The 16,066-nt window shown below is 38.9% G+C and overlaps 1 protein-coding gene across 4 annotated transcripts in view; it reads left to right on the top strand.

Annotated features, from left to right (window-relative positions):
• Positions 1-16,066, top strand: part of ctnnbl1 (catenin, beta like 1) — a 201,613-nt gene that overhangs the window by 43,151 nt on the left and 142,396 nt on the right. For 3 of the 4 annotated variants that reach the window (XM_041204704.1, XM_041204703.1, XM_041204705.1), the window contains exons 3-5: positions 5,164-5,270; positions 7,275-7,414; positions 7,989-8,086. In XM_041204704.1, coding sequence (XP_041060638.1) covers positions 5,164-5,270; positions 7,275-7,414; positions 7,989-8,086 — 345 coding nt within the window. The remainder of the gene's footprint in view (positions 1-5,163; positions 5,271-7,274; positions 7,415-7,988; positions 8,087-16,066) is intronic. The other variant, XM_041204706.1, reaches the window with a different exon arrangement.

Genomic DNA, 16,066 nt, shown 5'->3' with positions numbered 1-16,066 from the left:
CTGGAAGTCGACCACAACTCTGGAAAAACCAGAAACTTCCAATCCCCATTGTCTTCAGTGAACCAAGAGAGAATCCTTCAAGCCTGCAACATTTCAACCACCCATCTTGAAGATTGACGATAGAATAGACTGACCTTTTTTTTTTTGACCCTTTATTCTAAGTGCATGTTACATCTTTAGAAATGTTTTCATGTGTGTGGTGTGTGTGCATTTGTGAGAATCTTGTGTGTATGAGGAGTGGGTGTTTGTTGCGATTATATTTTGGGTGATGTGGAAAAATAAATATTTATCCTTCCCTTTTGTTTCAGGAAAGCCTGTTTTGTGTCTGTTCCTAAAAGTCACAGTTCTCAAGGGCTTAAAACACTCCCTTAAAATATATCTTGTTGCATTCGGTCAAGAGATGGAAAAGGGAAGCATTATCCCACATCTTGCCTCTGCCCGTAATAACCTGGTAATGTGCAATGAGACAGGTTTAATTAATGACCTCATAGCAAAGGATCCTCTAGGTAAGAGTGGTCGATACATGGTAGAATTTCGCATTCAGTTTGAGGGTGACAAATCTGGGTATGGTACTAAAGTCTTAAATAAAGGCAATTACAAAGGTGTATGTCAAAGTTGGCTAAAGTGAAACGGGACAATAGATTAAAAGGTAAAATGATAGGGAAGCAATGGCAGACAGTTAAGGGTATATTTCATCACTCTCAACAAAAATACATTTCATTGAAAAGGAAAGATGCTACGAGAATGATGGGGCATCTGTGGCTAACTAAGGAAGTTAAAGATGTTGTCAAACTGAAAGAAAAATGTACAATGTTGCAAAAATTAGTGGTAGCCCAGAACAAAGAAAAGTACAGCACAGGAACAGGCCCTTCGGCCCTCCGAGCCTGCGCCGATCATATTGCCCATCAACTAAAACATTTTGCACTTCCGGGGTCCGTATCCCTCTATTCCCATCCTATTCATGTATTTGTCAAGCTGCCTCTTAAACACCACTATCGTACCTGCTTCCACCACCTCCTCTGGCAACGGATTCCAGACACTCACTACCCTCTGCGTAAAAAAAACTTGCCCCGCACATCTCCTCCTCTATAGTTTTCTCCTCTCACCTTAAATCTGTGTCCCCTAGTAATTGAATCTTCCACCCTGGGGAAAAAGCTTCTGACTATCTACTCTGTACATGCCACTCATAATTTTGTAAATTTCTATCAAGTCACCCCTCAATCTCCGTCACTCTAGTGAGAACAATCCGACATTCTCCAACCTCTCCTCATAGCTAATAACCTCCACGCCAGGCAGCCTCCTGGTAAACCTCCTCTGCACCCTCTCCAACACCTCCATATCCTTCTGATAATGTGACGACCAGAATTGCACGCAATATTCCAAGTATGGCCTAACCAAGGTTCTATACAGAGGATTGAGAAAATTTTAGAAACCAGCAAAGGATGAAAAAAACTATAAGAGGGAGAAATTAGAATGTGAGAGAAAACTAGCAAGAAATTAAAAACAATTAAAGCTTTTTCACATATATAGAAAGGTAAAAAGAGCTAAAGTGAGTGTTGGCCCTTGAGTGGGTGATGCTGGGGAATTAATGGGAAATGAAATGGCAGAGACTTGAAAAAGTATTTTGTCGGCTAAAGTGAAATGGAACAGTTGGTTGATGCCTTCTCTGTAGAAGACATAAGTATCCCAAGAATAGTAGAAAAGAAGGGAGGCAGAAACTTAAAACAGTCACGATCACTAGCAAAAAATTGCCAAGAAAATTAATGGGTCCAAGGACTAACATATCTTCTGGAGCTGATGGCCTGCAAGGGCCTTGAAAGAAGTGGCTGCAGGGATCGTGGATGCATTGTTTGTATTCTTCCAAAATTCCTTGGATCTTGGAAAGGTCCCAGTGGATTGGAAAACCACAAATGTAATACTTCCTGAGACGAGGGGTTGGGGGCAGTGGGGGGGAGGTTGCGGAGGTAGTTAGACTTTCACTTTTTGGTAATGGTCCTTGTCTGGCACTTGTGTGACAAGAAGGCTACCTGCCACTTATCATTTCAACCTGGATGTTGTTCACACCTTGTTGGGTATGGCAAGGTCTGCTTCATTAACTGAGGAATTGCGAGTAGGGCTGCACACTACAATCATCAGTGAACAACATCTCCTCTTCTGACCTTATGTTGGAGGTAAGGTCACTGAAGTAGCTAAAAGTAGTAGCACATAAGAGTTTACCCTGAATAATTCCTGCAGCAGAGAGGTGGTTATGTTGGGCCACTTACGAATGAGAAGAGGTATGCATCTTATAAACGCATTTTACTTTGCAACCTGGAATGGCTTTGAAAAGTTGTTTGAGTTCGAGGTGAGATTTTTTTGAGTGTAACCTGTACAGACCTGACCATGCCCCTGACTGCCTGGGGCCACTGGGATATCTCCCCCCACTGCCTTCAATGAAATGGACATTGTGAGGAGCTCTGCATGTGACGAATGTGCATCACAGATGGTTGAGCGCTGTGCCAGTTTCTGCAGGAAATCCTGAGACCAAAATTCAGAACCCACATCTTGTGAGTCCTTGGTGTAATCTATGTTGAGAATGCTATTATTGAGCTCAACTTAACTTTCAATTCAGCGCAGTGCCTGAACCAACATCTTGGAAACAAACACAATTTGACATTTTGACAATCTGAATGCAAGTGCAATAATTCCGTTAATTTCAACTCAACAGGAGTCATTGCCAAATTGGGATGGTGGATTCATTTTAAAGAGAGTGACAAGATTTTGGAGAATGAAGTAGGCTGTAAAAGCAGTCTTCGTTTAATTGAGTGAAGGTCTTCACTCAGGCAGAGTTTTAGAACTCTGGAGGACAGGTGATCTTTTGTTTAAGTCGCGCAAGATGACGCACTGATGTGGGAAAGCATGACACGCTTTTTGTACTGTAACACTGATAATTCATAATTGAACCAGATGAATCTGTTGATGAATGTTGCTCTGTCCATTTAGTGTAAACTTCGCCTGCCTTCAGAGTAATTGAAGCTGTTCACTTGTGGAAGACACAAGAAACCGGTCCAAATCATAAGGGTTGATGTACATTTTTCATAAAAACTTTCAGACTGGGGAATGACTGGACCAAATGAAAGTGTCTTTGGTAAATTTGTAACTGGAACCAATGTTTTTTATTTATTAAATGGGTAGCTTCATATGAAACATGGGCACTAGTGCTAAGCAGTAATGCTTTAGACTTGATGGCATTGTCATAAAACACCTTTTTAGCATGATTGTTAGTTAAAATTTCTTTTTATTTAAAAGCAATATGGGTTAATATGTACTCAGCATATAGAATTTAATTAAAAGTTTATATTTCTGAACTTTGTCATTGTTTGTTTTATTTTTTCCTCTGGAAATCAATTTAGAATACTGCTTATGATCTTCCCTGCATGCAATTTGCATAACAATGATATCGCTAATTGGAAAATCTATGGTTGCTAATTGCAACTTCATTCTCACCCTTTGAATCTAGTTTTCAACATGAGCATCTTTCCTTGAGTATAAACTTGTCCCCTTTCACCTCTGCCCCCACACCACAGAAAATCTTTTAACTGTGTTTATAACTCTAAAATTTGACTTATTTGTCTACTATCCCAGGAGACTTTGATTCACAAATTGCTATCATAATTCTGTCTAAACTATCAGAACAGCATTAGGTGACAGTATTTTAGAAGGTCTCTTTTATCTCCTGAGTTCTGCTTTTCAATTCACCACCAGACTGACAAAGTTCAGACTGACCAAATTCAAACCCTCCCAGGCTTTTTAGGCTGCTAAACAAAAAGGGGACAAACAACCTTGCGCATAGTAGATGAGTGCGCAGAACTATCTCAAAAGTTTATGTAGCTGGTGTCAACTCAGCAGTGTTGAGCTTTGGCCATAACTGCATTATGGGAAACTAACAGGCATATTGGCCCAAATCTTATGATCAGGGTCAGAATCCCTTTTTCCAATTCTGATCAGATTTAAAAAGTACCCACTTATCTTTCATCAAGTTGTGTGGCTGTTCTTCCAATGGAGGACCCTGCAGAACTGAGTCAGCACAGGAAATCTTGGAGACATCAGCGAGGGGACAATCCGCACACAGGCCACACCCCTTTTTTATAGCACCAGCTGCCGTAATCTGGTGAGTTCACTAATGCACTGAAAAGCTTTGGGACATTTAACCAGCTTTTCAATGTGCTAATGAATGCGTATTGTAGGATGGGTGAGGTCAGTATTTATGGGGGTTGGGTGAGCAAGCTAAAGGAGTCAGATGGCAGCTAGGGAGGCTGGTCAGATTGGGTCGGTTGGGGGGAGAAATCAGGTGGTGGAGGCTGGTTGGGCGATTGGGGGGGGTGGGTAGTCAGGTGGTGGGGGCCAGTCAGGTTGTGTTAGAGGAGGGAGTTAGGTGGTGGGGGCTAGTCAGAGTTGGGGGTGTCAGTTGTATAGTTACCCAGGAGTTAGACTAGGATTTTTCTGCCTAACATTTCCTTTGGGTAAGGATGTCAAAACTGTCTGAAGTCTTTGACTCTAACTTGGAATCGGAGACGTTTTCGCAGGGAAATTGCCTATCAAAAGGTCAAACTTCCCGGGCAGTTCACACTGAGCCAGATCTTGCAAATTTCCAAGGTGTCCCTTAGTGCATCTTGTGGGGCAGGTCTGGTCATCGATGACCTGGATATTGGAACACCTGACCCATCATTTAGTGCATGTAGTCAGAATGAATAAAAACAATCACCGGTACCTCAGGCAGTACCAGTCATTTAGACAGTGGCTTAAGAAGTTTAAGAAAATGGAGTTGAGTTAGCCTTATGTATGTTTTTGGAATGTTTGATTTGTTGGAATAAGCCTCCCCACTTGTCCTCAGTTAATAAGAAAAGGAGAAGCAAAAAATACATTCCTTGGCCCCCAGCTAAGACTGGAAGTTTCTAATGCATTGAATAGCAAGGATGATGCAAGTATTTTGTGTCTATTCTTTTTCAGTATTGACTAAGAGAACTGTAATACATGCACCTGTTTATTGTATTTTTGTGAAGTTTAGGAGTGTAAGAATACTGAAAGAATCAGCTTGATTGTGATGAATCTGATTTATATAGAGGATGCAAAGAAGAAACATGTATGAAACTTTAATGAGTAAAATTGTTTCCTTTGTTTCAGGCAGAACCTTTGGATGAAAGCTCAGTGAAGAAGATGATCCTAACATTTGAAAAAAGGGCCTATAAAAACCAGGAATTGCGCATCAAATTCCCAGAGAATCCAGAGAAGTGAGCACTTCCGTCTGTGTTTATCAACTCTCACAACTTGCGCTTGTTTTATTAAAAATATATATATATTTTAAGACAGTATTCAAAATTATTTCTTGCTTCTTGCTATTTCAGGAAAAGTACAGTACTTGTGAATAATTTCTTGGTTGTCAGTATTGATCATTACTGTCCGTGATTATTCATGGCTTGAGTTGTATATCACCCAAGTGATACAATGGTTTTAATTGCCTTATTAGTCTTTGATGGAGCACTAGCAAAAGAAATTCATTGTGTGAAATTTTCCTGTTGGTGATAATGAGGAATAGAATTAACCAAGGCAGCTAATTCCATTTTTCATTTAATAGTACCAGCATAATTGGATTGCTGGCAGGTTTCTTTTAAAGAGTGTCGGAGGGGAGATGCCAACTCATCGATCTCTTTATTTTGAGTCACCACTGGTATAAATGAGAGCTGCCCTTATCTATACCATTTGGTGGTTCTCATTCTGAGTTCCAGCTATCAATGAGCAGCAGTGCATTGCAGATCTTTTGTTATATTAAAAATTTTACAAGTAACTACATACCTTAAGACAAGTACAAACAGACACACCCAAAAATAGAGGCACTTGCAAGTACCTTACATCATAATAGATACAAGCTGATTCTTGAAATTACAAATTACAAAGGAAAAAGGAGTAGGGGCTCAGGGAGCAAGTAGGCAGTTTGGAGATTGGAGCTCAAGTGAGGTGGTGGGGGGAGCACACCGTCATTATCTGCAGAGCCAGGAGCAGCAACAAAGAGATGCAGTGGGAGCAGCATTGAGAGATGAGCAGGTATTAACATGGCAGAACCAATGGACGAGAAACGTGGACTAGGAGTTGGGAGATTGGGGCTTGAATGGTTTAGGAGGGGAGTGGGGGGAACCTCATTCTCTGCAGGTCCAGGAGCATGGAATGGGAGCAGCACAAAGGAGCAGCTAGTAAAGTGGAAAAACCAAGGATGGAACAAGGTTTTTAAACTAAAGGCTGTAAAAATGTGGGATCCTTCACCACATTTGGTTATCTTGGAGAAAGACTTTTCTTTAATATGAAAGGGAAGGGGATAAATATCTGAAAGAGAAACATCAAAGGCCCTGGGAGTTCCAGGAGAGAGTGCCTGAGGTTATAATCTTCTAGAACTATGATTTTTTTGATGATCTCTCTCTACTTGCTCACTGGTGGCCTCCTTGTTTTTGGTACCTTTACATGCAACAATAGGCAGATCCCAAAATTGGGACGTCCTTCCTCAATGGAAAAGGACCCCCAGAAGGCAGTGAGCTGGGAAATTCACCAAACAGGGAAGAGAATTGAAATCTATATCTTTGTAATCTCCTCCAGTCTTACAACCTGCTGAGAACTCTGTATTCCTGCAACTTTGTCCTCTTGTGCACCCGCCACCTTCTTTAGTTCCATCATTGGTGGGCTGTGGCTTCAACCATCTAGACCCTAAGCTGTGGAATTCCTATAATTTTTGATATTGCAATGAAAAATGTACTCTGCACAAAATCCATATAGAATTGTTATTCCAACTTGTTTAATTTTCCACAAATATTTTTTGTTTCATATTTTGTACAATTGCATTACAATGGATATCAACATTTTGTATTGCTATTTCTCCTGAAGTTTGCAAGTGTTGATTTAAAATGAAGTGCAAGGTAGAAATACTATTAAAAGGGTGCAATGATCTTAGAAATTGAGCAATTTATATAGATAATGTGAACCTTACGAATATCACTGCCTATAGTTCCTTATGAACTGCATATTTTTTAATATGCCTTGTGCATTTGTTTTGCATATAAGCAAATTTCTATCAAAAACCAAGTCTCATGTCATCCTTATCTATCTTTACCTTTGAACTTTTTAATGGGAATAAATAGCATATCAATAGTTTAGTTTTGCAAAATTACATTTCAATAAAATAAATTCAGCCTGCTATTCATTCCGTAACGTTACCCAAACATTTTAATTCTGTCCTGCTTGACTTGCAGATTCATGGAGTCAGAATTGGATTTAAACGATATTGTACAGGAAATGCATGTGATTGCGACCATGCCTGATCTGTATCACTTGCTTGTGGAGCTCAATGCTGTGCAGTCCCTGATTGGCCTACTTGGTCATGAAAACACTGATATCCTTTTGATGTTGGGAAGCTGTTAAGTAAAGTCTCTTGACGACCTAATGATATGCAGCAGTTATCCAAAATCTTTACATAGAATGCGGAGTGTTTTATCATAATGATGCAACACTGGCTTACTTGAGTTCGTTTTTAACATAACATTCAAGGCATCAGTTGCACATAGCCATTCCAACTGAGCATCAGTATATTTGAATGTATCCTGTAATGGATCTATTTTCGAGGTATTAGAGGTATGTCACAAGCACATCAATGATATGGACAAGTTTTGTGGCCCTTTTACAAATAAAAAAACACTTGTATTCTTTTTGTTGGTCCAAATTATAGTGACTTGCCTCAGGAGTTTTTGTTTTGGTCCACACCCATTAATCATGCACAATTTTAACTCTGAAACTCCTATCATAAGTTCAAGGGTTTTTATTATCAGACTAATGAGGGCTATAGGTTAAACATTTTCTTCTGTATTTAAGCAGATTATATGTTACTAAAAAAGTTATCAACATTCAATAGTATTGTTTGCATGCAGATTTTTAAAATATGTGTTATATGACCTTTAACGAACTGCTACATGTATCCATTGCGGTGGTGGACCTGCTGCAAGAGCTGACGGATATAGACACCCTGCATGAGAGTGAAGAAGGAGCAGAGGTCCTTATTGATGCTTTAGTGAGTGCAATGCTTTCTTTGCTCCTTAGGTTTGACTTAACTGTAGTCTAATGATTGCACAAGATTTTGGCTGCTGTTCTGATTTTTTTTTCTCTTACTAAGTATTTTAGCTTCTTGGAGCTCCATGTAATAGCATTACAAAATTTTGAAACTATTCCATAGTTCCCTACGGTATTGTGATCTCCATTACTGTTAAAATTACATCTGTGCCTCTGTTATGAACTGTAGGATGATTTGAGAGGATTAATTTTCACCTAGCTTACAAAGCTCACATCAGAACATTTTGGCTTTAATATGAAATGGTTAGGAGTATGACTTTTCAAGGCAGACATATGCAAGAAAGAACAGGCACTATTTATCCATACAGTCTCGATCAGCATGAGCTGCATTAAATGTGATTTCCCGGAGTTTATATTTATGGTTGTGGTAAGTTTACTTCTTACCCTAGTGGTACTGAATTGTCAGCCGCAATTGTTACTTCTCCTTCTCTGCAGAAAATTACAGGAGATTTGCCCTGTGTAAGTAATTTTAGACATTTTTTTAATGTCTGCTGTGATTTATAATTTTTTGCAACCAAGGTGAGAGTCAATACTTAGGAGTCAGCTTGCATTCAAAATAAGTACAAATTTATAGCTGATTCCCACATTATAAAACTAGATCAAAGTGTGCAATTGCATTTTGATAGTCCATAATGTTAAAGATTCTGAAAGAGCCCACCTGACATCTAATGTCAATCTTTGTTATGGTGACATGACTGTATTTATCAGTTACTTAAATGCAGCATCAAGTCCTGAAGTGAATATTTAAAAATTGAAGGTGACTATATAACAATTATTACATTAAGTGAAGCAATAGTTTTTGTGCAGTGTTTGATCATTTATCCTTTCTCCTTTACTAAATCAGACACCATCAACCTAACTTTCAGATTTTCACTTGAGATTTTATTAATAAATTGCAACAAATGCAGTTCTTATCTCTAAAGTCAACAGAAACATTAATACCAATACTGACTCAATACTGTACCATGCATACATGTTTGTAGACAGAGATAATCTATTATTTTAATTATTTGTATAAACAACCATAAATATAAGATTAACTTTGGAACATTTTGACCTAATTTGAATGTAGTTCAGTACCAGCTTGAGAATGTTCCAAAAATGTTGAGAGCTCATTTTCTTATTCAGCCAAACTATATAAATAAAGAACAATAGATTTTCTACACTAAATCCTTTCTCTAACGAGAAATGTAGAAATATGTGAAGATTATCGTTCATTTTTTTAGTAACGGCAAGATCACACTTTAAACGTACTGCTAGTAACCAGAACTTGATCTGAGTATCTTAAGTTCATCCAGCAATTTTGAAATGAGTTTTATTCTACCTCATGGAGTTGCATGCAGATGTGGGAGAGTTTTGGTTGGTGCCATTTTTGGCATTCCTCTACACTGATAAGTCAACAAGGTGAAGCTTCCCAATGTCCTTAGCATGCAGTTTCCCAATTTTCTTCATAGAAGTCCAGTGAGTGAGCTGTTTTATGTCTGATCCTCTGATTGAATCTTGTTTCTCCTATTTATTTAGCTGTGACACTGGTGAATTTACACTAGGGTGGATCTTCAGAATCTGGATCACTTATATGTGAGATTAGCAATTGCAATAGTATTTGAAGATGCAAAATAATTTTTTATACTTTCTGGTGGATATCTTAAAGCACTGATCATTGTGGTTTGTCGTGGGTGAGGGAGGAAGTGTTTAGTTAGTAATAAAAAATGAAACATTTTCTGGCATATTTCCCTGATGAACGGGTGTATGTGTTTGTGTTTCTGTAATTTTGCTCACAGTAAGGCCCTCCTAACATTAGTAAAAATTATTCTATTTTGTTTGGTGGTTTTAGTTGAGGGATGTTGTTTAGAACATCAAGGGAACTTCTTATTTTTCAATAAGTGCCATGAGCTCATCAACATCAACCTGAGCAGGTAGACGGGACCTAGGAGAGGTTTAGGTTACAGGACCATGATACGATAAGCAGCAAAGGGGGAAGAGGAGAGGGGAGTCTGTTTTTGGAGCCTGGTTACACTCAGTTAGAATATGGGAGCATTTGGGGAGGGGCTGGAAACCTGGCATTGTTTGTTGGGGAGGTGGGGGGGTACTTTGGGATTCATTCTAACTTAAAGGTAAGGTTGGGAGGTGTTGGGGTGAAGGGCAGTTGTGGGAACATGAAGGGAAGGAAAAGCAAATTATGTGGGAACTAGGAGGGAGGTGGTGTATGTCATTCATTCGTATTGTAAGCTTTTTTGATAAGCAACATCAATCAGTAATGATTAGAAGATTGTTGTTTTGAAGTCTGGATTTCTTCAAAATGGAATGGAGCATATGTTACAATCAGTGAATTACCTGCCAAATATCATTTACCAGGGGAGCTCTGAAATGGAATTTGGGACCTGGTAGTGTTTGGTGGCCTCACAAGTGAAGTCAGAAGGACTGGTTGGAGAAAATACCGATCCAGCATTTAATTAACTGTTTCACTAGATCAGCCGTGAAAATGGAGGGGTGGGGCAACTTAGCAGGAAATTCCAGAATGCAGGGCCTGAATGAAGGATCAAGTTACAAATGCTCAGAATCCCAAAGTACTTTGGAGTCCATAGTCTGTCCAAGGGTTGGATATGGTGCAGAAGGTAATGAAAGAATGGTAGTTTTTTTTCCCAGTGTGTTTGTTGTTTCAAATCTCTCTTTAGCTTAAAAGGAGTTGTCATACTTTATCACACAGGGCATAGCCAATATCCTGTAACAGGAATGCAGTAGAAAATTTTCCATATGAACACTGATGTTTATAATTAGAGCATTACATTTCACATATTGAATTTCTTAACCTCCAAGAATAAAATCTCAAACGTCATATTTTAAATTGTTAAAATATTTCATTTCAAATAATTTGCTTTAAGAGTTATCTTTTCAGTCATTAAAACTACTTTAGTAATTCTGATATTTAAATTTGCTTCTTACATGGATTTGGCTGAGTTTTGGAGCTTAGTGCAGCTTACTTGGAAGCAGATCTTAAACTTGTGGCCATCCCTACTTGGTGTTAAAAATCATTAATGTGCTAGCCCTTAGGGCCCCGCACACTTTGTAGTAAAGTTCGTTCTTGCATAAAGCCAAGTTGGTTCTAGCATATTGCACACTATGTTGTTACAGGCCAGAGGGGGATTAATTTAAACAGCCCTGATTTTTCCCCTCTCTACTTGTCTGTAAACAGAAAGGTGTTTTTGATTTTGATTTCACCCTTTATAAATGGTGGCCTGCTTTCCACAAACAAGAGGAGTGATCCAATCCTCTATTAATAACCCCATAGCGAACTTGCGATTAGGTAAAATAAGAAAGGGGTTTTCAACTTTTGCCCCTTTAGAATAAAAGAGAGATAAGGGAAAGAAAGGGGTACAGGGAAAGACCACGATAAAAATAAGAGTTATGGTCCAGTGGCGTATTCCTTCAGAGGTTAACAGGCTGAAACTGTTACAGGGTGATTCAACTTTCCAGAGATGAGGACTTCCAAGATGGGCGTAGGTACATAGAGATGAATTAGTCTTGAAAGCACAGATAGAGTAATTCTAGTAGTTCACACTGTAGATGTCGACCAGGCACTTAATCTGGACAGAGCTCTTTCTGCTGCTACCTGTTGGATGGTAAAATGAGTTTAGTTCCACATGGCAATATTACAGATTCTAGTAGCTTGGGGGAAGTCATATGACATATCTTGCACTTCCTCCCTGGAATCTTGAGGTGTTTAATAAAGGAGCCAGGGTCCCTTTTGTCCCTTGCAGACATACCGTTTCTATTGGCTGGAGCTCTGCCTTAGAAATGCAAAGGGAGTTGGTGCATTTCTTTAGAATTTGTTTGTCGACTATCACAGAGGGCATTAGCACCTCTCTGAAGATAGCGAGGTCCCTGCTGGTTTCTGATGGTTAGAAATTCTCTGGTATGAGTCATGGCTAGTCAGGGTAAAGCCTTGGCCATTTTTAAAATAAAAATAATTTTATAAAGTAGCTAGGTTGAAATAGATACTAGAATTTTGGATGAAGTACTACTTTTTTTTATTTGGACTGGAGTAATTCCATTGACTAGAGCTAATTGTGTGGTGTCATGGGAGTCAGATGTAATGTTGTAAAACCTGATAGAAGAATGTGAAGTTCTAAATATTGAGTTATGTGAACCAGGATTTCGTAGGTGTAATGGTATTTGCAAAATGATTGCAAACAGAATTCAGAATCCTTTGAGCTTTCGTAATAAACTATTGATATAATAATTTTAACATTTTACACTATTATATTTTTAAAATTAATGATTAATTTGTACCATCAGATTAAGTATAAAGTTAACTTAGAATGCAGGAAATAGCAAATTGAGTGTGATGCATGTGCCCAGTTAGAGAAATATAAAATCAGAGTAAACTCCATTATTGATGTGTGAAGTAACAGAAAACCCCATTATGGGATTCAGATAATGTCTTTGTTTTATTGGTCTGTCAGCAAATTCTGTGCTGTATAATCATGCGTTTGCTCAGTGCAACAGCACAGAACCTGAATTCTTTATAAAGGCAAATGGCAATTCGCAGATGGTTGACAATTAATTATTTAGATTTATTAGGAAGGGGGGAGCAAAATGAATTATGAATTTAAATAAGTTTTCTGAATAGAGAAAATGGATAAACTCATTAAAGCAATATTTCTTCTAACGGTGAATTACTAGTGATCATTTGTTGATAAAACATAACATTACTTAATTGGAGGAATAAAAACAGAAAATGCTGGAAATACTCAGCAGGTGTGGCAGCTTCTGTGGAGAGAGAATATTTCAGGTTGGATGACTTTTCATTATAACTGGAAAAAGTTAGAGATGTAATGGATATTAAGCAAGAACTGAGGCACGGTAAGTGGGGAAGGTAGTGGGGGTGGGCAAAAAACTAAAGGGGAAGGTCTACCATAAGGGATGCAGGAGTGATTAAGTGACAAAAGGGATGATGATGCAAGGCAAAAGATGATAATTTTACCTCGCACTATCATCTTTTGCCTTGCATCATCATCCCTTTTGTCATTTAACCATCCTGTATACCACCTTATGACAGACAGACCTTCACTTTCATTCTTTCCCTCTCCACTTTCCCTGCATCTGTACTTGCTTAATATCTGTTACAACTCTAACTTTTCCCAGCTCTGATGAAAGATCATGAAATGTTAACACTGTTTGTCTCTGCAAAGTTGTTACCGGACCTGAGCATTTCCAGCATTTTCTGCTTCCATTTCAGATTTCCAGCATCCATTGTATTCTATTTTTGTTTTAGTTGGTGGAAGGTTAATTTCAGTGAGTTGTAAAGGGTTCTGGTCCAAGTAGATTGTAACCAGAAATTGAGCAATGGAGTACCATTAAAGAGCTGGTTCAAGTATAGATATTTCTCATGAGAAAGCGGAGAGAATTCAAAGCCAGAGCTCCCCTGAATTGTACAGAAAAAAGAGGCTTAAAATATTATGGCTTAAATATAGTGGAGAAGCAAGCTGAATATAAAGTATGAGAATAGGTTAGCGTATAACATAAAAGGGAACCGAAAAGTCTTTTAGAAACACTTGTAGTGAAATTTAGTCAGTGTAGGGTGGGCTTCATTAATGCCCAAAAAAAAGGGAATCCTCTTGTGGAGGCAGAGGGCATGGCTAAGGTACGAAATAAATAGTTTGCTTCTGTCTTCACTAGAGAATGCTGCAAATTTAACAGGAAAAGAGAAGGCAGTACTAATCCTGAATGAGATAATATATAAACTGGAGGTACTTAAAAGGTTGGCAATTCTCAAAGTAGAAAAGTTAGCCAATCCAGATTGGATGTACCTTAGTTTACTGTGGGAAGTAAGGATGGAAATCCAAAACAAAAACAAAAATAACTGGAAAAACTCTGCAGGTCTGGCAGCATCTGCGGAGAGGAACACAGTTAATGTTTCGAGTCCGAATGACCCTACAACAGAACTGTTCTGTTGAAGGGTCATTCAGACTCGAAACATTAACTGTGTTCCTCTCCGCAGATGCTGCCAGACCTGCAGAGTTTTTCCAGGTATTTTTGTTTTTGTTTTGGATTTCCAGCATCTGCAGTTTTTTGCTTTTATGGAAATTCAGAGGCTCTGGTTACAATCTTCCAATCCTGCTTGGATGGAGGAATGATTCCAGAAGATCGTAAGTGTTACACCACTTTTCAAAAAAAGCTGTAGGGATAAACCTGGCAAGTTAGCCAGCATAGTGATGGTATAAAAGCAAAATATTGTAGATGCTGGAAATCCGAAATAAAAACAGAAAGTGCTGGAAATACTCAGCAGGCCTGGTGGTTCTGGGAAGAGAAACAGTTAACATTTCAAACCTGTGACCTTACATCAGAACAATTCCAACCGGATTACAAAAAAAAAGAGGAATAAACCTGGAAACTACAAGCCAGTCAACCTAACGCTGGTGGTGGGAAAACTTTGAGAGCGCAATCCGGGACAAACTTAGTCGGCATTTGGAAAAGTATGGGCTACGGAATGGAAGTCAGCACAGATTATGTTTGACTAACTTGATCAAGTTCCTTGATGAAGTAATGGAGAAGCTTGAAGAGGGTAGTGCAGTTGATGTGAATGCGAACTTTCAAAAGACGTTTGAAGGAGAACCACATAATAGGCTTGTTAGAAAAATTAATGCCCATGGAATTAAAGGGACATTGACAGCATGGATCCTTATTTAGATGAGGGGTAGCAATCAGTAGTGGTGAGCAGTTGTTATCAGACAGAAAGAAGGTATACGGTGGTGTTCCCCGGGGTCATTATTAAGGACCACTGCTCTTTGTTATATTGTATATTAAGACTTGGCCTTGGATAAACAGCCATAATTTCAAATTTTGCAAATCATGAAGAAATAAAGTAAACAATGATGAAGGTAGCAACAGATTTCAGGAGGATGTAGGTAGACTGGTGAAATGGACAACCATAGTGCAGATGAAATTTAACGCAGAGAAGTATGAAGGGATACCTTTTAGAACAAGAATGAGGAAAGGCAATATGAACTAAATGAACAATTTTAAAGATGGTGCTGGCACAGAGGGACCCTAGGGATGTATGTACAGAGACCTTCGGCAGGACAAGTTTTTAATGGATTTTCCTGTTCTTTTGACCGATGAATGTCCAGCAAGGTGAGCAATTGTTCAATTTCTTGGTGTCAGCTCATATGATGGTAAACCAAATCTTGACTTACATAACCCATTGCAAATCTTGGGTATGAAGTCACTGTTGTTGGAATGGATGAAGGCACTGGCTTTGCAGGGTCCTCACTTTTCTGGTATGGACCTGACTCTCTTCTCAAATGTTGATATTGCTTGATGAAAGAGACTTCTCCATTTAGATCTGACCAGAGTTGTGGGGTGCAACCTGCAGGCCCCAAGATTGGCTTTCAAAATATCTTTGTATCTGAATTTGGGGTACCCTATGGTGCAAGTTCCTATGCTCAGCTAGCTGTAGAATGCTGCACCTGGTATGTGGGAATCCTTCATGTGAACCACAAGGCCGACCCAGTGAATCTGAGCTTCGATGAGCATGTTCTTCATATCAGGTATGTGGGACCTTGTGAAAACTGGGGTGTTAGGAATTTTGTCCTTCCACTTGGTGTTGCAGATAGATCTTAAGGAGCAAAAATAGAATGCATCTAGTTGCTTTGTGCCATACCGGAAAGTTGGCAATGTCTCACAGCTATAGAGAAGTGATGTGAGAACCACTGCCTGGTAGATTTTGTTCTTTATTTTGAGACAAGCTCCATGTTTTCTCCAAAGCCTGTGCGTGAATCTGTTGAATGCTCAGCTTGCTTTTGTGATTTCATCATCCAACATGGTGTTAGAGAGGCAACTCTCAAGATAGCAGAACTTCTGAACTGAGTTAAGGGGTGTTTTGTTGATTGTGACTGTGGTCTTGGAGTTTGTGGTCAAG

The sequence above is a fragment of the Carcharodon carcharias genome, chromosome 14 (genome assembly GCF_017639515.1).
Source record: "Carcharodon carcharias isolate sCarCar2 chromosome 14, sCarCar2.pri, whole genome shotgun sequence".
Lineage (NCBI taxonomy): Eukaryota > Metazoa > Chordata > Chondrichthyes > Lamniformes > Lamnidae > Carcharodon > Carcharodon carcharias.
The sequence above is the reverse complement of the archived record's forward strand: the minus strand, read 5'-3'. Positions and strand labels throughout refer to the sequence as shown.